Source organism: Punica granatum, chromosome 7 (genome assembly GCF_007655135.1).
Source record: "Punica granatum isolate Tunisia-2019 chromosome 7, ASM765513v2, whole genome shotgun sequence".
Taxonomy (NCBI): Eukaryota; Viridiplantae; Streptophyta; class Magnoliopsida; order Myrtales; family Lythraceae; genus Punica; species Punica granatum.
In genome coordinates this window covers 16,770,611-16,789,395 of record NC_045133.1, presented here as the reverse complement: position 1 = coordinate 16,789,395, position 18,785 = coordinate 16,770,611, and the positions used below count along the sequence as shown (strand labels likewise).

General features: G+C 37.9%; 3 protein-coding genes across 3 annotated transcripts; 1 reads left to right on the top strand and 2 right to left on the bottom strand.

The window, feature by feature from the left end:
* The first annotated feature begins 707 nt into the window (after window positions 1–707).
* On the top strand, window positions 708–4,529 carry LOC116214038 (ras-related protein RABA5c). The gene is made up of 2 exons (XM_031549260.1): window positions 708–1,209; window positions 3,942–4,529. Exons 1-2 carry the CDS (start codon window positions 876–878, stop codon window positions 4,256–4,258), a joined length of 651 nt encoding a protein of 216 aa, XP_031405120.1. The 5' UTR covers window positions 708–875; the 3' UTR covers window positions 4,259–4,529.
* Window positions 4,530–6,073: 1,544 nt separating this feature from the next.
* Window positions 6,074–8,324, bottom strand: LOC116212631 (pirin-like protein). The gene is made up of 7 exons (XM_031547260.1): window positions 7,922–8,324; window positions 7,768–7,817; window positions 7,584–7,622; window positions 7,444–7,472; window positions 7,276–7,338; window positions 7,068–7,171; window positions 6,074–6,713 (listed from the first exon to the last, which is right to left on the bottom strand). The coding sequence occupies exons 1-7, from the start codon at window positions 8,167–8,169 to the stop codon at window positions 6,227–6,229; spliced, it is 1,020 nt and encodes a 339-aa protein (XP_031403120.1). The 5' UTR covers window positions 8,170–8,324; the 3' UTR covers window positions 6,074–6,226.
* Window positions 8,325–15,812: 7,488 nt separating this feature from the next.
* Window positions 15,813–17,156, bottom strand: LOC116214436 (SUN domain-containing protein 2-like). Its single transcript, XM_031549842.1, has one exon. The coding sequence runs from the start codon at window positions 17,154–17,156 to the stop codon at window positions 15,813–15,815; it is 1,344 nt and encodes a 447-aa protein (XP_031405702.1).
* Between the last annotated feature and the right edge of the window lie 1,629 nt (window positions 17,157–18,785).

Sequence of the window (18,785 nt, the reverse complement as noted above, 5' to 3'; positions counted from 1 at the left end):
AAATTTTCATAGAATTATGATTTCAAGTTTGGGGGGATTCGATTTTACAGAGTGGAGTGAAAGGAGCTTCTAATAGAAACGACATTTTTTTCTGGTGTTTTGAGCGAAGGAGGGGATGGAAATGAACGACGTCATTTTATGGGGGCGGGAGATGTAAAACGACAAGAGAGGGGCCCGTTAACTAAAAAAAATTGATATTTTAATGGTCATTAGCCAAGCAAGCGCCAAATCAGCTTTTTGTGACGGCATGGGCGGCCCGTTAACGTCGGGGCCAATTTTTCTGACGGATTCGTCTTTAGAGGTTCGAATTGTTGGTAAAAATCGTTGGAGGATCAAATTGTTGGTAAATTGATATTTGGAGGACCAGCCAGAATGTTTCTTCTAAAAGAAACTGATAAAACCTCAAAGAAAAAAATTAGGAAGGAAAAAAAAAAATATCATAAACTTTGAATTCGAAGATCGGTCGGTGGGCCCGGAAATCACTTTCGATACTGATATTACGTTACGATCCTCAGCGGTCTCCTGTCTGTGCCAGCTCTGATCCCCATTCCACACTCGAGCGTACCCTCGGCGTATGCGCCTATTCCAACACATCTTATGGCCCAGGGAACTTAGGGGCCCACCTCTTCACGCTTGAGCGCATACGCCTGGCGGACACAGAATCCCCAACTCCATCAATCCTCTCTCTCTGTCGTCTCCACTAATTCAGACCACTTTCCCACGTCTTCAAGGTTTCCCCCCTCTCTCTCTCTCTCTCTCTCTCTCACTCTCTGCTTTCAAGGTCGAAGCGAGCATCCCGGCGGAGGAGGAAGAAGAAGGACAAGAAGAAGAAGGGGAAGGGGAAGGTTCTGCTGAGGGCACAGCAGCCGCTGGCAATGTCGTCGGACGAGGAGGGAGGGGAGGAGTACCTATTCAAGATCGTGATAATCGGGGACTCGGCCGTCGGCAAGTCGAACCTCCTCTCCCGCTACGCGCGCAACGAGTTCAACCCCCACTCCAAGGCCACCATCGGCGTCGAGTTCCAGACCCAGAGCATGGACATCGACGGCAAGGAAGTCAAGGCCCAGATTTGGGACACCGCCGGCCAGGAGCGCTTCCGTGCCGTCACCTCCGCCTACTACCGCGGCGCCGTCGGCGCCCTCGTCGTCTACGACATCAGCCGCCGCACCACCTTTGAGAACGTCGGCCGCTGGCTCGATGAGCTCAAGAGTAAGCCGCCCCCCTTGCTCCCCACTAGCTAACTTCGTACTTAGTTCCAAACATTTTGGGTGATTGGTAGTGGAAGTTGCGTAGACTGGGTCTCTGTTTAGATATGACTCCAGCACGATTTTCAGATCTGTAGCTATCTCGAGTCTGAGATGAGCTTTAGTGGGTCAGTGCCGATGAGTTCATTGCCGTCTATCAGATCTTTGTGCTGCAAGAGAAATTGTGAGATCATATAGTGTTAGATGTGAAAATTCGAGTCGAATTTGCGGCCTAATGGCATCAGCCTGATCTCAATCAGATCAAACCATGTTGCAATGGAATGCCGTCAATGTTAGGCTGTTCAAACCCTTGAGGACAGAAGGCTGTTATGTAAAAGGTTCATGCTTTATGTCCTTGCCATTTGAGGGCAGTTGGTGCGATTTGGTTGGGGATGTGAGTTTTGGCTCTGGGCGATTTCCGGATTCTTTAGTTCGATGAGTTGGGTTAAGGATCTGGCGATGAAAATGTTGTACCGTGGGTTTTAGAACTGATTTGGCAAAGTTGATGGGTGCTAGGGCTATATATGGGATGTGTCTTGGTTGGTTGATCTGACAAAGCGAAAAGTAGATGTTGTCACGGGTTGCTTGTGCTTTCTGATGCCTCTTCTTCCCTTCTTTGATGCACTTCTATTGAGAGTTGTCATATTTTGTGTCTTGGGCCTTCTGTTCCTTGATAACTAGTCCCAGAAATAGAGGTTGGTGATGGGTTGCTTCTAATGGTCATCTTCTTTTCCTCCTCTTTCTCCTTCTCTTTTCTTTCTTCTTCCCTGCTTGTGTGTTGTTATGTACTTTGCTTTGACTAATCTGATTAGATGCTGCAATGTTACCTCTCCACATAGTTTCATCAATTTTCTTCAGAGATGCAGATTGAAGTAGCTGTCAATATGTATAACAGTATAAATAACTACGTTAGATAAAACTTAACATTTAACATGTTTGTGCAAATGGATCTAACTGAACTCGTTAATCCCGTTGCTATCTGTGCTGATCTTGTAAATGGGCTCAGGAATAGAGAAATTACAACAAAAGGTAAAGGATCATGTTGTGGTACCAATTTTTTCTCCATATTGTCATGCTTTCTGCGAGAGCTCTGATGGCGTCCTCTCATGTCATGCAACCCCCACTACAATCACGATGACTCTCCTCTATATAATCCCACTTCTTACTAAAGCATTTGATAGGCTTCATGCACTTCTACTTCATTTTATTAACTATCTTTTGTACATGTACCATGCACCTCTCTTTGCTTCCTCGTCTTGGTATTTGGCTTTAACTAATAAAATTATAGACTATGCCCTCATAAAGATGGTCATGTTGGCTATATATGTTATGCAGAGTTTTCTTCCTATGAGTTTCGGCTGGACAATACAAGCAGATTAATGCACATGGATGCTGTTATATAACAAAATTTCACTTGTTACAAAAAAATTCTAGGGCATAAACAATTTTCTGGTTCTCTCATCTTCTGATTCTTGTATTCTCATTTCTAATAGCATCTCCTGCGAGTTTGACCTGTCAGAGTAGATGTTTTTCTCTTTCATATTTACTGTAGTGGAAAGTGGACATATCTGAGAACCATAATAGTAGTGTAAGAATCATCGAATGTCTTATCTTGTTGCTATTGCATTAAATTTTGTGGGTCTGAGGTACTTGATTGGGAGCAAAAGAGCAGCAATGCTTACTCCTAGGAAGGTCTCTCGGCTTTCTTCTGGATCATGTTTTTAGTGAATGCCCCTTTCGAGCCATTTCTTGAGAGTTCTCCAAGGTTTCCTTGGGGTCCCTGCCACAAATTTTTATGCTGGCTTTTTTCATTTATCTATATCTTCATGTTTTATGCTGGTGTCTTTCGTTTATCTATGTCCTCTCATCGGCTCATCCCCTAAATGTCTTCTCATTTGCCCAGACCTCTTTATGATACTTTAGTTTTCCATTTCCTCAGCTCCTGTTGCACCAACCTCCTCTAAAGAATTGAATGTACTGTATTTTTGCTATATTATTGCATTGTTGGAGTTTTCTGCTTATAATTGGTGTTACTATGGGAAAAGTCCGGTTTTACATTTATAATAAACAGCTTAAGCCGTCAGATTGGATGAGGATCATGATACATGTAGATCATCTATGAATCCAGTAATCAACCAACCCTACTCTTTCATTTTAATATAACTTTACACTTCCTGCCCATTTCTTACTAGATTTTTTAGATCAAATGACCATTATGTGGCCAAAAAAAAAAAAAAAAGACCAACGTAATGTTTGTTGCCTCAAAAGTAAATGTTCCCGGTTAGCATTGTTGAGCTTCCCTGAGGGTCTACCATTTGTATAGGGATAAAGGATGTTTGATCACATCTCCCCTGTCCCAAACATAAGCTGTTTGGGACAAAGGGAGAGGGAGGGAAATGGACGAAGTAATAAGAAAAATTATATACGAATTCCTCCATCTCCCTCCCACTACCTCTTCCCTCCTTCCAAAAGCACCCTTAAAGGTGGCCCGTGAGGAGCACTCCTGCACCTTTCCTATTAAATTTGATGGCTCTTCTCTAGATAATACGATTATTTGTTTCACTAGTCGACAGTTCATGGACTTTTCATTCTCTAATGTGGAATCAGTTGCTTATTTTGGGTATTCACTCCAAGTTTTTCGTCTTCAGCCACATGTTCATATCTCTAACAGCTTGAAGTAAAATGAACCATGTGCAGCTCATTCTGACACAACTGTTGCAAGAATGTTGGTCGGGAACAAATGTGACTTAGAGAACATCCGGGATGTGAGTGTCGAGGAAGGAAAAAGCCTAGCTGAATCAGAAGGTCTATTTTTCATGGAGACATCAGCCCTCAATTCAACAAATGTTAAGACAGCTTTCGAGCTTGTAATCAAAGAGATCTATAACAGTGTCAGCAGGAAGGTTCTAAATTCGGATGCGTACAAAGCAGAATTATCTGTGAACAGGGTAACACTTGTTGGTAATGGAACTGATTCAAAGTCGAATCAGGGCTTTTCTTGCTGTTCAAGGTGACTCTTCTCACTTTCTAGCTCAAGAGGAGTGTGGTTCTAAGGTCGGGTTGTCAATTTGATTAAGTTGGATGGATTTGGTTCTTTGCTTGTTTCTTCGATAATTATGGTTGTTTCAATTGTATGGCATCATAGAACAAAATCTTATTTATTCAGGTCAAGAACATATAACAGAGGTCACTTTTGGATATTTATTGAACTAATATATGTAATTGTGCATAATAAGGTGGAATTGGATGAAATTTTGACTTGTCAGAGGACTGGGATTATGTTTATCCTTTCATCTACCGATGTATCTGGCTGCATGACGAATAAGTATTACTGTTTTCTGTAAGAAACAGGGCAGAATTCCGAAGCTTATGTTAACTATCTTAACTTCGTTCAAGTGTATTCCCCTATGGGGCGGTCAGTAGGATGAAACGATGAGGGATGAGGGATATTAGAATTGTAAGATTATTGAATCGCATTCTTGTTAGTATCTTATTAAGTTTCATTCTCTATTACTTGAGGATTTGCCCTGCACTGCTTAGCTTGCTGATAGTTGCCAGCTCTCTCGAGCATGACTACATGACATCATGATGAACGATGAAGTTGATTATATATCAGTAGGGATATGTTATTTTTCACAAGTCAGAGTCGTGATATGCCCGATTTTCAACCAAAATTGAATGATGAGGACTCCCAATGGCAAAGGACCGCAGCCTCACTTTCATAGACACTATTTGTGTGGCTATGTCATGTCTCACAAGTCAGATTGTGGCTATTTGTGTGGATGCAGATCTTTTAAATCTCCCTCCGGCGCACACAGACACAAACGATGTGACAACGTTGGATGATTGAGCACATTACCCTGAGGAACTGGAAAATTATAATGGTTCCGACCTTCTGTGACTGTTAGATTAACTTTTTATTATGTCAATATTATCAAAAGAAAGATTACTTTTACAAGACGCAAATATCGGTCCTTAAAATGTACTAGATAAGCTTTTTCGAGGATGTGTCACTCCGACTTCAAGCTTTTTCTTGAAGTGGCTCTAAGCAATTTTCCAATATTTGTTGGTGGAAGGTCAACTTCTTGGGTGGTGTTGATATGATGATTAAGAACCCAATCTCTCAAATGAGGAGGGAAAATAAAAGGCAAAAGGATTTTCGAATCCCTACCCACTAATTTCAACTCCCATTAAAACTCAAAAGCAAAGAAAAGTAAAAAGAGAAAAATACTGTCATCTAATTTTAGATGCCAAAACACAGGTATAATTCTAATCGTTTGATGATCATTATATTCAATCCTTAATTATTTAATAAAGTAAACTTCTTATATATTCGTGGCACCGATAAATTCAAAACATATCCGCTCGCACTTATGGAAGATGAGTGACCGATATCAATAGTCGAAGGACGAAGCACTTTTTCGAACTTTTCATCCACCATTAGCCACATATTGTGACAAAGGAATGATAAAAATGTTGCCTTTTGGCATGGGAAGAGAGAGAAAATATCTTTGATGAACTTTGGAGGGGAGAGAGGGAAACCAAAAGGCCATGATAATGATAAAAGCTTATCTCCATCATAGAATTTAGTGGATCACCCTGATTGCACACTTCCTACTGCACACCTTCTAGAAGCACCCCTTTCTTCCAACCCACAATGGAAAACGGCCCGACCGATAGCGACCTCTCGTGACTCGAAGATTCTTACCTTAACTTAATTTTACGGGTTAGGAACGATTCGATGAGACCATCGGATCATGCAGGGCCCATTTGCCAATTCATAAGTTGCATTAGATTGTGTCGTTCATTGCAACAATGGAGAAGAGAGAGAGAAGAAGAAAAATCTGTGCTATTTATTTCTTCATTATTTTCCTAAGTGATTTTTTTTTTGTTTTAAATAATCGACGCATTGCAAAAGGACAAGAAAATTAATAATAATCAAAATATATCAATAATCGTGGCTCCCAAGTCATTTTCCCTCCCTAAGACTGAGACCTCCAATGCTTTGCCATCTCAAACCCGTTCTTGGCGTATTGATAGTCGTCGATCGCCTGATCGATCTGGGCCTGCGAATTCATCACGAACGGCCCGTACTGCACCACCGGCTCGTGCAGCGGCTGCCCTGCTATCAGCACGAACCTTAGCGGCTTCGATCCGTTGTTCCACACACTCAGGCCGTCCCCTTTGCCCAGCACAAGCACGTTGTGGGCCCCTGCTGGTGGCGAGTTCAGGGTCCCAAACAGCCCCTCGCCTTCAATCACGTAAAGAAACGCTGTCCAGTCCTCCGGGATGGGCTGGTGGGCCTGCGCCCTGGGCTTCAGTGTGAAATCGAGGTACATTGTTGGAGTCCGGGTGTAGACGGGGGATCGGACCCCCATGGACTCCCCAGCAATCACACGGACCTCAACCCCATCCGCTTCTGCTGTCGGTATGTCCTCGCTCGGGAGCTCCTGGTACCTCGGCTCGATCCTGCAAGTCGGTTTCTCTTATGTCAGATTCTATAAATCAAGAAGGGCCGATAAAGATCAGAACTTAGCATAAATCTGAAAAGCCCTTTCATCAAGCATAATACCAAAAAAACAGATATAAGCATGCTAAACCGAAAAAACTCGAAAAAAGAAACTAATGGTTCAGAATTGCGCGGTTAAGAGCATGATGATGAGAGTTAATGAAAACCAAATCCGATATGAACCCAAACCAACTGTTGCAATAGCAATTCAGAGCAAAATAAGTGCAAAACTGCTAAAAGTACTCCGAGGGCATTCCCGATTTAACAACTTGATCAGTCGGTTACTCTGAGAGACTCGGAATAAGTTGTCTCACATTTTGTCTCTGGAGGAAAGATTGATCCAAAGCTGCAGCCCTTTGTTGACCCCATCAGTAGCAGGCATCTCCGAGTGGATTATTCCCCTTCCTGCGGTCATCCACTGTTCACAACACGACACATTTTTCAATTATCATATCAAAAAATTCAAAGTCGGAATTGTTTTTATGGTGGAGATTTGTCGGAGTTTGAAGTTTGACGTTGTACCTGAACATCGCCGGTTCCGATCGTTCCCTTGTGACCGGCAAAGTCTTGGTGGGTGAAGGCTCCCTGAAATTCGAAGCAAAGAGAATTCAATCTCCCCGAATTCATCGTTATTGAATGAAATCAATTCTTTTTTGGGTTTGGTGAGATGGAGAGATAGCGATTAATTACCTGCAGCATGTAGGTGACAGTTTCAAAACCTGAAAAATCATTAAGAACATCCGTCATACCGATTGTACACGAAGAATAATAGAATTCGTTCCGACAAAAAAAAAAAAAAAAACCGAAATTTGATGGTACGTGTGTGAGACCTCTATGTGGATGGTCAGGGAATCCAGCAGGAGGGGACACTGCAACAATCAAGGATCACTATTTAATTACATTATTCGAAATAATTAATTAATTAATTATTTCAGAAAAAAAAAAACTAATTAAGTGATTAAATGAATTTAATAAGTCTGAGTCAACTGGTCATCGGGATCAAAGATGCAGTACCGTAGAATTCATCCAGCATAAGAAATGGATCCAAGTTCCTTAATTCCATCCTGAAAAAGATTATCCAAGAACAATCGGGTTCGTTACTGAACGAGAAAATCATCTCACGAACAGAGGAAAGGAAGGCGATCAAAGGGATTTCGAGAACGGGAACCTTCCAATGCTCCTTCTGACGGTGGCCCCTTCCCCTTCCTTCTGCTGCTTAGCCAAGACCTTCTTCACGACGGTTCTCGGGCTCTCGAACTGAGAATCTTGAGACATGGTATGGCAGCTAGCGCGAAAAATGTTTCGTGGAAAGTCGGAGACAGAGGATCCAAGACCGCCCTTGATGACTGCAGAAGCTAGTGTGGGATTCTTATGGAACAGTGAGACGAGAGACTTTTGGAAGGCAGCAGCTCTCATAAGCTTTTGCTTTGTTGGGTTTTTGTTTGTGTCTTTGGGATGTTTGGTTGGGTATTTATATGTGGAGATGAGTTGGGTGATTTGGAAGGAGCAGGAAGGCAGAGGAGGAAGAAGAAGTAGAAGAGAAAATGGCTATGGAGTAGGAGAAAGGATGGCAAATGTCAAATGGGAAATGGGATGAGAGAGAAGTTGAAATTAAAATTATGGGAATTGCCATATTTGCAATGGGGAGTAAATATTTTATTTAATTCCTTATTTTGACACAGTCTGGTCTGATGAATTAAAAGATTTGATTCAATTTTGGGATCTATAAATTTGGATATAGTATAATACCCAAACTGTATTTTCATACAAAGAGAAAAAAATCGCTTGGAGATTGCTAGTTTTGGTATCGAATTAACACCCCACAAGCCCGTGGAAGCAGATGATCCAAAAAACGTACCTGTAAGTTGCCTGGCCAAGAGACTGGCATAGTAATGAGGGCACAAATGGATCACCCCCAGCAAATTTTGCAGTGCTTTTACGTTCACACATCTATTTGTTGCAATCAATATGTATGCATCAATCATATGTAATCCAAAATTGGAATAATTTCATGATTCGCCCATCGACATGTGGGGGTTTTTTCATTTGCAAAAATTTAATTTCAAATTTACGAGCCAAATTGGACTTCGAGTCATTTGAAAATTATGCTAGGGAATATTTTTCATGGGACCACCTACACGGATCGATCCACCTGAGCTGATAAGTCTTGTGTATTTGTAAAGTGTTCAAATGAATTGTGGAGATTAATTGGATGAAATCGAGACACCACTTCTTAGTAAATAAAAATTAATAAATAAATGAAAATAAATTTCAAATCGAGGAAGTTGGATCGCTGGGGCAGGAAGGACATAAGGAAGTTGGAGCGCGTGGCGGCAAAAGTTTTCGGGCCGGACTGACCAGTTATATAGACGCTGGCGTCAAGGCGCCGTCATCATGATGATTGTTCCCTTCGTGTTTTTTCCTTCTGGAACGTTTTATAAAAAAAAAGTCAAATATTTAGGACGTGGCGTTCTCATTGGCTGTCTTAATTTTGTCCGTTCGTTTCAATTCAATAGGAATGAGACATACTTGCATTTCTCCATGCCATCTCAGGTTACATCGTATTATATATAAATTGTAATCTTCATAAATATAGTCATCCATCTAAATTACATTCATCCACATTTTTAAATTTAAATATAAAAAAGAAATCATTTTTCTCTCAATAAAAATATATTTCACAATATATAATTCATTGCATTCATTTTCATTTCATTCCGCCGTACCAATATAAAATTACATTACATGTTTAAATTAGTCCAGCTGGCTAATTTGATTAAATGCCCTGAATCAGATATAAAACTTCCAGTAACTCGGAAGATGGACATACTTTATACGATTGATATTATAACTGAATTTATACAATATAAGCATCAGACCTATTTATCTTAGTTTTCAAGGAAAAAAAAAACTATTAATGTTAGCGTGCTTATGTTTATGTGAGAACACGGCCAACATATACAAACACACTGGTGCTATTATCAGGGGAAAAGCACACATTCAGCTCATAAATTCAGAAAATATAACAAATTAATTTCACATGTAATTCAATATATTGACACAAGGAGAAATTCATATTGATATAAGATTAATTTGGAGAGACTGATAAAGGCGAAAAAGCCGAGAGTGTCATGTAGTTGTTTTTCGAAATAGAGAGCGAGGGGAGGGCAGAGCGGCTAGGGACTTGTGTGCTAGCAACCACCTTCTCAAGCGAAGTCACCGTAGACACGTTGATCGAGAAGCCTCCAGACCCATCTGTTTCCTTCCTCTCTCTCTTAGGAAGGGCCCAGACCGGTTGGGGACTCCCCGGTCGGCCACCGCCCTTGAGGCAAGGTTGCTAGAGGTATGCGGTGCTCATGAAGATCTCGCCTAGGGTAGGGGATGGCCAGCTTGAGAGCCCCAATCGGTCTATTTCCCGATGTTTATTTAAAATTTAAAATAATATTTGTTAAAAAAATTATACTAAAATAATGTCTTTTTGTGAAATTTTCTTTAAAAGATAATATTCTTAATGTTGACGCTGTTAACGCCACGTAAATGTTCATCTCAGATTTTCTTTAAAGGAATTGACGCTCAGATCTAATTGTAAAATGAAATCGGGATTGGAGGACCTAAGCGGTGGCAAAACTTATTCAGGTTCTTAAGTGGTGGCTCGCCACATATTTGAGGATTGAAATGTTAGTTTTCTCTTAAATATCTGATAACAGACTAAATACTTGTTATTAAAATGCGTGTCCAACCATACGTTTAAATGAATCACACAGATGAAACCTGTTTATTTACGACATAAGTTTGATGCTCTTAATGAATGTATTATTTATATATCACGCATTTAGTTACCGGTAGAATCAGAGAACGGGATTGGACATGAATGATTACAAATCTTTGGGTTTAGAAAAATTTTGGATATGTTATTACTCACGATATTTTACTTTGATTGCTCTTAGATTAATGTTTAAAAATATAAAAACAACTTTTTTTTATTAAAAAGAGATTAAATTATTTCTTTATATTCTTGAAGTTGAAACTAAATATTATTTCTCAGAAATTAAAAAAAAAAGAACTTATTTTCAAATGTGACTGGGAACCAATGCCGATCTCCCCCATTCTCTCTCTCTCTCTCTCTCTCAAGATTAGCATGCTGCTCTTGCACAATGTTCATTTTCGCTATCGAAAGAATCTGGTTCAGTACTAATCTGCCAACTTCCAATTCGGCCACCGGGCCTAGTGGAAAAAGCTGTTGTTCGACCCTCTTGGTGAAGGAGCAATTTCTTTTTCTTTTTTCGTTTTCTTCTTCTGTTCTACCAGTGAAGTAGCTGCAATCCGTTTTACATTCTATCGGGGAAGTGTGTGATCACAATCCATTTTATATATCATCGACCAAGTGATCACAAGTGGGCCTTGAAAGATCAACGAGGGATTGGACTCGCTGGTAAGCTGACAACAAGCAGTAGGCTAGGTTCAGAGTTAGATTCTTTCGGAGGTCGGCATCTGAGGTTTAATTGACGGGTTTCAGGCCATACAATACACCGCCCGGTCGAGTAGTCGATTACTAAAAAACAGAAAAACAAAAAAAAAAGTGGGCCTTGAAAGGGTTCCCAACAGACGTAATCTTCGATAACAATACATACATTTTGTTTACCTCATAAACGCAAAATAATGAAATTATAAATTATTTTTCTATGAAAACTCATGATTTTTTATAACCATTTATTTCTCATATTTTCATTGCCCACGTACGGGACTCTTTAATAACTAGAAATTAGAAAAAATAACTATAACAATAATAACTTAAATTAAATATCCAAGTTTCCAAAAAAAACTATTATCGATTGTATTTAGGACATAGAGTAAATCCAAGTTTTTTTTTTGAGTTAATCCTTTGACTGCATCTGTGTTCTTTTTCTTTTTCAATAAAGAGAGAAATATCTGTTTGTCTTTACTATATTAATAAAGCTTCCGTTCAATAAATTCGACTGTTTGTAGATGACGGGACGATGACAACAGTGTGATGTGATACACGCATGGTGGTCATCAGCATCTCATCATGAAAAATGTCATCCTTATTGATCAACTTATAATTATATAACTGTTCAAAACTTTATCGCTCCAAAAGATATATAATATAATTTCAGATAAAATGCAATACTCTCCTTTGAAGTTTGAGAAAATAACATTTAACTCCATTTGTTGAAAAAATAGATTGAATATTTTTCAGGCCTTTTATTTCTCAAATTAAAGTGAACATTTTCAAATTAATAAAAACGTTACGCGAATAATTTATGTAATGCAGTGACTTATTTGGTGAAAAATAAATGTATAATCTTAAAAAAAAAAGTTCTTAAAGTTATGGACAAAATTGACGTATACTTCCAAAAGATAAATGATTTAGTCAAAGCAATTATATGGAGTTAAATGCCAACTTTCTAAACGAATGGTCCTCGATCAAGTTTCATTTTCCAAATTTTAAGGAAATTTATTATATTTTATCAGACATTTTTTTGTAACTGTAAATATTTAATTGTCTTAAATTTATAAGTGATTAAACTCATATTCAGTCCAAAAATTTTAAGATACAAGGTGGTGGAATCATTCCTCTTATGTTCCTAAGATTTTCTTTCTATTTGTTTCAATATGAGAAAACCAAACCTCAACACAATAAAAATAAATTCTAAATTTTTATTTCTGAAAATTTCACATTTAAACTATTAACATGGAAATGATCTACTAAATCTTGTTTCCGAAGAGGACTTTTGCCTTGTACTTCATGCAATTTCTCTTTCGACCATTGATTTCTACAACTTCAAAATCTTGGCAGTCCCAGACCAATCTTTTTCCAATCTTTTTCCAATCCATTCTCTATAAGCTTTCATTTGGGCCTTATATTAAGGTTTTAATTTTTAAGTTTTTAAGTCCTTAGGAATCACAAAAACATAACTAGACCAGTTTGAATAAATCTTATAAAATGACAGTGTGGATTATTATTTACTAGTTAATATTAATAATAATCATAATAATTTAGAAACATAGATCAGTGTGAATATTATCACCAGGTTGAGACGTTTTCATTTGTTCTATTTTAAAATTGCAAATGTGTTGAAAACTATAGAAATCAAATTCCCTAGGCAAAGCTGTTAAAAATTTACTGGCCACCCAATGTTTCTATAAAAAAGAAAAAAAAAACTCCTTGGGAGAGGAAAATAGTATCTAACACTCATATTTTAAATATTTAAGAATTTATTGTTAAGATCTGTAAGTGGGTAAATGTTGAAAATTAATCACATGGGGACGTGATGGGTGATGAGCCATGCCAACTGTAATGTGATTTTGTCAGGCCTGGCAACTCTTTTATAATTTCTAATTACGAAGAACATGTCAAAGAAAAATATCACTTTCTATGTCCACTCACCCAAAAGAACTGTTTGGATTAATATTTTGGGTGTGTATCTTGGTATTCAAAAACCTTTTGGATCCCGACTAATTCAGTTCAAGTCGGATCAGTCCACTAAGTAGATAAAATTTTCTCTGTATAGATTTTTTTCATTCACAAGACTCAAATCCAAAATCTTATTTAAGATGAATAAACGTCGAATCGCTTGAATCAACCCATATTATTACTGTTTGGATTAATATCAAAATCAACTGTGAAGCACATGATCCCTGCGTAAGGGCTGCAAATGCAATCCTGGCCCTAAAAACGTTGCGTACGAGTTATAAATCAAGTTCTTGTCATCGAATATATCTATACACACACATATCAGTTTTGATTATCATGCTTATTCCCTTTTCATACATGCATGTGAGATATTGACACTAATCAATGAGAAATATATGTTGAATTCTTGTGGTTGGAGATACAAAATTCTCCAAATTCCTAAAGGACGAACGATTTAGAATGTATTTGGATTTCGAGTTGAGTTTTTATTTTAATTAGTTTGTAATAATTGTATTGTTGAATTGTGAGAAAACATGTGAAAAAGTAATGAATAGTTGAGATGAAATAATAATTAAGTAATGATTGTGTTGTTGAATTATGAAAAATAGTGTGAAAAAGTAATGAATAGTAGAGATAAAATAATGATTAAGTAATAATTGTGTTGTTGAATTGAAAATAAGTGGAATTGAATTGAATTGAGTTAAAAAAATTTTAAAATCCAAACACACCCTTAAATTGATATGCCCTAAACTGTTAACCGAATCTAATTTAGAGTGACATCAACAGTGCCTAAGCATTGCGTTTGCTTCGGTTGAGGAAAAGGAAAGAAAAGGCCTTCGATTTTATCATTTTTGCATTTATTTATATAATTTTTTTTTTTGCTTTAGGATTACATACAAAATTATACTATGCGTTTGATTTTAGAGTTAAAGTAAATTTGATTTTGATTTTGATTTTGATTGTGGAAAATGACAAATGAGATGAGATTATAAATTTGACTTGAGAAACGTATATTTTTATTGTATAGTGTGTTGAGTTAAAATCAAAATTATGATTCTAAAATCAAATTTACATGTCAAACGGGTCCATAAAATTCGAACGTAAGACTAGGATCTGGTCCAGTACAACGCACTAATTATTTAATTATTTTCAAGGGTGTGCTGAGGAGGAGAGAACACTCTATCCAGCCCAATACATAAATCCCGCCGATGCATGATGCCATCCCATGTCATGCCAATCTTCCCTGCATGGCCCTGTAATTTTGAAGTCGTATGCATGCGAAGGAGTCCTTATAAGACAACTCGGGGTCTTTAGCTTGACGGCCCTGTTTGATTGGATTGTCTTCATGTTCAATGTTACAGTAACTGAGTTTGAGTTCCAGAATCTCTTAACTGAATCTATATATATATAACCAAATATTCTTATTCGGCAAAATGGAAGCCCCACGTGCATTTGTAACCATTATCGTCAATTAATTGTATATACAATTATTAACCGTTTACATTAAATATACCTAAAAATAAACTAATTTTAATATAAACTTTATACTTAATTATACTTCTCTTATATTTATATTTATAGTTATGGTTATATTTATATTTATCGGTTGTTGTGTATAGTAAACTAATGAATTTTTATTTAAGTTCAAAATAACTAACTCTAAAACTAATTTGCCTATAAATGTTTGCGTAGTAAAATATCTTTCTAATTTGGCAGAGATCCGACGTGAGTAGGGATGGATCAAGGGAAAAGCGCCGAGCAGCAGTCACCCTCCTAAATTTTCGACGTTTAGAGGAAATTTATGCACGATTATTTTGTTAGGCCCCGTTTGATTTGTAAGTTTGATTTTATAATCATGATTTTGATTTTAACTCAATACACAACACAACAAAAAATACACGTTTCCCAAGTTAAATTTATAATCTCATCTCATTTGTCCTTTTCCACAATCAAAATTAAAATCAAAATCAAACTTACTTTAACTCTAAAATCAAACGCACCAAAAAATTTTCAGATTCGCTTCCCAATTCGATTTTTTTTTTCTAATTGCCCTCTTAAAGAGCTCAACCCCCCTAAATTCAAATCCTGGCTCGGTCCAAAGATATGAGCAGCCCATTATGAGTGTGGAAGTTTCTTTGTTTGTTGTCGCAACATGTTACACTCTTTTACTAACTACTAGAGTTGAATCCGAGACATTTGAATTGAAGAAAGATCAAGTTTAATAAGTGGACTGATAGGTTCATTTATTGGTTTAATCAGATAAGACATATAAGAAGCAATTTGTGACTTTATGATGATATACTTTTCATGTGGTAATAATGAGTTTGTCAAGCAGCCCACTAATGCATGTCATATGCTTTTCCACCTTCTCAAGTCAGCATAAGACTCAGAAAGGACATAGGAGCATGCATGCTCGTAAAAAATTCAAGAGATTTTGAGTTTGATTTCCAATCAGTGCACTCATTTAAGCTATGGATTAGTGGCTCTAAAATATGTATAGATTTTTCTTCGTCCATAAGACGGAATAATTATAAATAGAATTCTCTCGTCCAAGAATAAATGAAGAAACTACAAAAGGCTACCAATTCGATTTAATCCAAATTGCAAGCAAAGAAATGAAGTTCTAAATGGCAAGAAACACAAACATAGCCAACAACAAAACTGATCTATTTACTAATAATTTACCCGTTGCCGAATTTCGACATCTACGGACCCTCCCAAAAGCACCATTGGCTTCATGTCCATGGACCCTGAATCGATAAATGCAAGTATGATTGCCTCCATAGTTCGAAGCAAACTCAAACCTCACCACACTCACCACCAATTCCTCCGAATAATTCAACTTCTTCTTGACCTCGAATGTCTGCAAGTTCTTCTTCTTGAGATCATACCTGAAACTCACCAAGTTATGCACCTCGATTGTCTCATTCTGGGCATTCACAGAAGCCGAACCGTTTCTCTCAAGCCAACCAGTAACGTTGCAGTCCTTCGGAGCAGAGGACAAATTGTATGCGACTCTGTGCGAAACATGTTCCAATGTGACCGATTCAGGAAAAATTTCAGTCCTCAATCGAATTTCTGCATACCCAGAATCTCCCTTAAATGAGAAGCAGTGACCTGGTTCCCCGAAGCTTGGTTGCAGCATTTTAATCGCGTCGGGATGGACCAAGTGCTTGTGTTCATTGACAGGAAATTCGGGTTCTGAGTGTCTTAAAATGGTTGCTCCTCCTGAGGCCAAAGCATAGTCTACTTTGCCAATCCCGTCTGCCTCATGCCTTTCAATTTCTTCCTCTACCAAAATTCTTGTAAAATCCGAGATCTTGGCGAATTTTTGGGCTAGTGTTGATTCATTTAGATTTCCAGCTATATTGTCAGGAACTTTGTGAAGTTCTGACAAGGATTGGTTGAACTCGGACAATTCGAGCTTCAAGTTTTCCAATGCTGTCTGGGTCACAGAATTTTCCGAATCCATCCTTGCCAATTTCTCGTCCAGTGAATCCAATTTCTCTTCCAATGATTCCAATTTCTCTTGCATAAGTTTTCTTGCTTCGTCAAATGCCTCCACTTGATCACGCAGTTTCTGCATTACAGACTCGAATTCAGTCACATGCTCGCCAAACTCAGCAGGAAAAATGCTCTTTTCTTGGGAATCCGATCTTGGTTTCCCAGTTCCAATTGGTCGTACTAGCAAATTAATTAGGAACAGAGTTAAGAGACCCATTGCAAGTATTGGGAACAGTTTCCTCATGTTCTTCACGGTTTCTTGGATCCCAAGAAATGCAGATTCCACATCTTCCTGTTGAGGTGATGGGGACGAATTGTCTCTGTTGGCAATGACGGTTTCTTCTTCCTCTTGTTTGTTCTTCGAAACCGCTCTCTTCCTCAAGTTTGTAGTGGAGACTGAAGGTTTCTGAGGGCTCTCTGGAGATTCTGAGGTTTGCGAGCTGTCCGTGCTCGACGTTGTCATTGTTTGGTGTGTTGATAATTTTCTGGGAAACTCAGGACAGGGTAGGAGACGTCAAAGTTTATGCACTTAAAAACAGATACAAAAAAATAAAGCTAGAGTGTTGTGTGGCCAATCTGAGCCAAATCCATTAATCCTGGCAGTCAGTTCACAAGACATTCAGACGCTGAAAATCTGACTTAGCGGGTCGGGACCATGCTTTTGACATGATAACATCAAAACAATCATAGCAATAAAAGGCAAATAAAACGCGGGAATGATAAGGAAAAGTATCATGGCGCCTAGATAACACCCCCTCAAGACACAAGAGAGAACTTCTTGAGAAACTCATTATACGGGGACAACAGCACGAGAAACCAAAATGATCGATACTTTAACAGATAAGGTTGTTCATCATCGCGGCATATGAAAATATGACAGACAACAATCGAGCTTTTGCACGGGATTGGCGTATGATCTAGACATGCCTATGCTGATACTTGAATACCAGTTCTTGAAAATCAGCAATGTAACATTCCATTAATATGAAGACAGGAGGTGCTAACCGCATGAGATTGGGTAAGAATCAAATACGAATGAGAATCCTGTTAGCTAATATCATGGATGGCGAGTATAACTGGGTGGAGGATATACCTTTACTTCATAGCAGAGAAGGAAACCATGTTGATTGATCAAATGCCCCTTTGATGCACAAATTTCTCCATAGCTCTCCTCTCTTGATTAGAGATTAGTGGCTTTCATCTTATAATTGATCGTTCTTTGTCCTTATCATGACAACCTTTTACTTACCCTAGTAATTCATATTCTACATGCCAGGTAAAACACATTGAAACACAAACCAAATACTACAATATCCATTTCTCCATACATGGTAGTTATGTTAACACCAACGGATCTTGTAGGTGTGAGAGATACGAGATCAATTTGAATTTCAAAAAATATATGAGTACCGTTTTAAATATCAAAAATCTTTTCATCGCACAAACAAGGATTGATTCAGGTGGTTTGACACTTATTCACTCTTAAATAAAATCTCGGGTTTGAGTTTTGTGAATGAAGAAAATCCTTGATTAATAGAGCTTTTTTTGGGTGAATGATCGGGAGAATTTTTCCTCTTAGTAAGTCGATCCGCCTTGAATTGCATTAGTCAGGGTCCACGGGTTTTTTGAATAGCACGGTACTCACCCAAAAGAAGATCTTTTGATCAACCGAGCATTTAAAGGGGGGAAAAGATATAATTTAAAAGAAAAAATCAACTTTATTTTTTTCGGTAAATGTAACAAAAATAATGGCCAGAAAGTAAAGGATGTAATTTCAATATAATTTTTTTTTATAGCAACTTATGCTAACATTTATTATTGGAGAAATAATTTTTAAATTTTCAAAAACAAAAATAATTTAGAAAATATAAAATTAGGAAAACTGAAAAGAAAAAAGAAATAAAAAAAAAGTTTTGTCCTACCGAGAGATGGAGGACAAAATCCCAGCAATGTATGCCCGACAATGGTTACCACTGGCAGGTGTGGTTGTGGCCGACTTAACATCGCGTCCTCACTTCCCCCAACCCCTTTGTTTTTTTTTTTAATGAATTTTGAGGATTCATTCATAACATATAAAAATTACATGACAAGA

Coding starts and splice junctions, on each gene's coding strand:
- LOC116214038 (XM_031549260.1), top strand. CDS start 876: ATGTCGTCGGACGAGGAGGGAGGGGAGGAGTACCTATTCAAGATCGTG. Junction 1,210..3,941: donor CTGGCTCGATGAGCTCAAGA/GTAAGCCGCCCC, acceptor AACCATGTGCAG/CTCATTCTGACACAACTGTT.
- LOC116212631 (XM_031547260.1), bottom strand. CDS start 8,169: ATGAGAGCTGCTGCCTTCCAAAAGTCTCTCGTCTCACTGTTCCATAAG. Junction 7,473..7,583: donor CCCTGACCATCCACATAGAG/GTCTCACACACG, acceptor ATGATTTTTCAG/GTTTTGAAACTGTCACCTAC. Junction 7,172..7,275: donor TCGGAACCGGCGATGTTCAG/GTACAACGTCAA, acceptor TGTTGTGAACAG/TGGATGACCGCAGGAAGGGG.
- LOC116214436 (XM_031549842.1), bottom strand. CDS start 17,156: ATGACAACGTCGAGCACGGACAGCTCGCAAACCTCAGAATCTCCAGAG.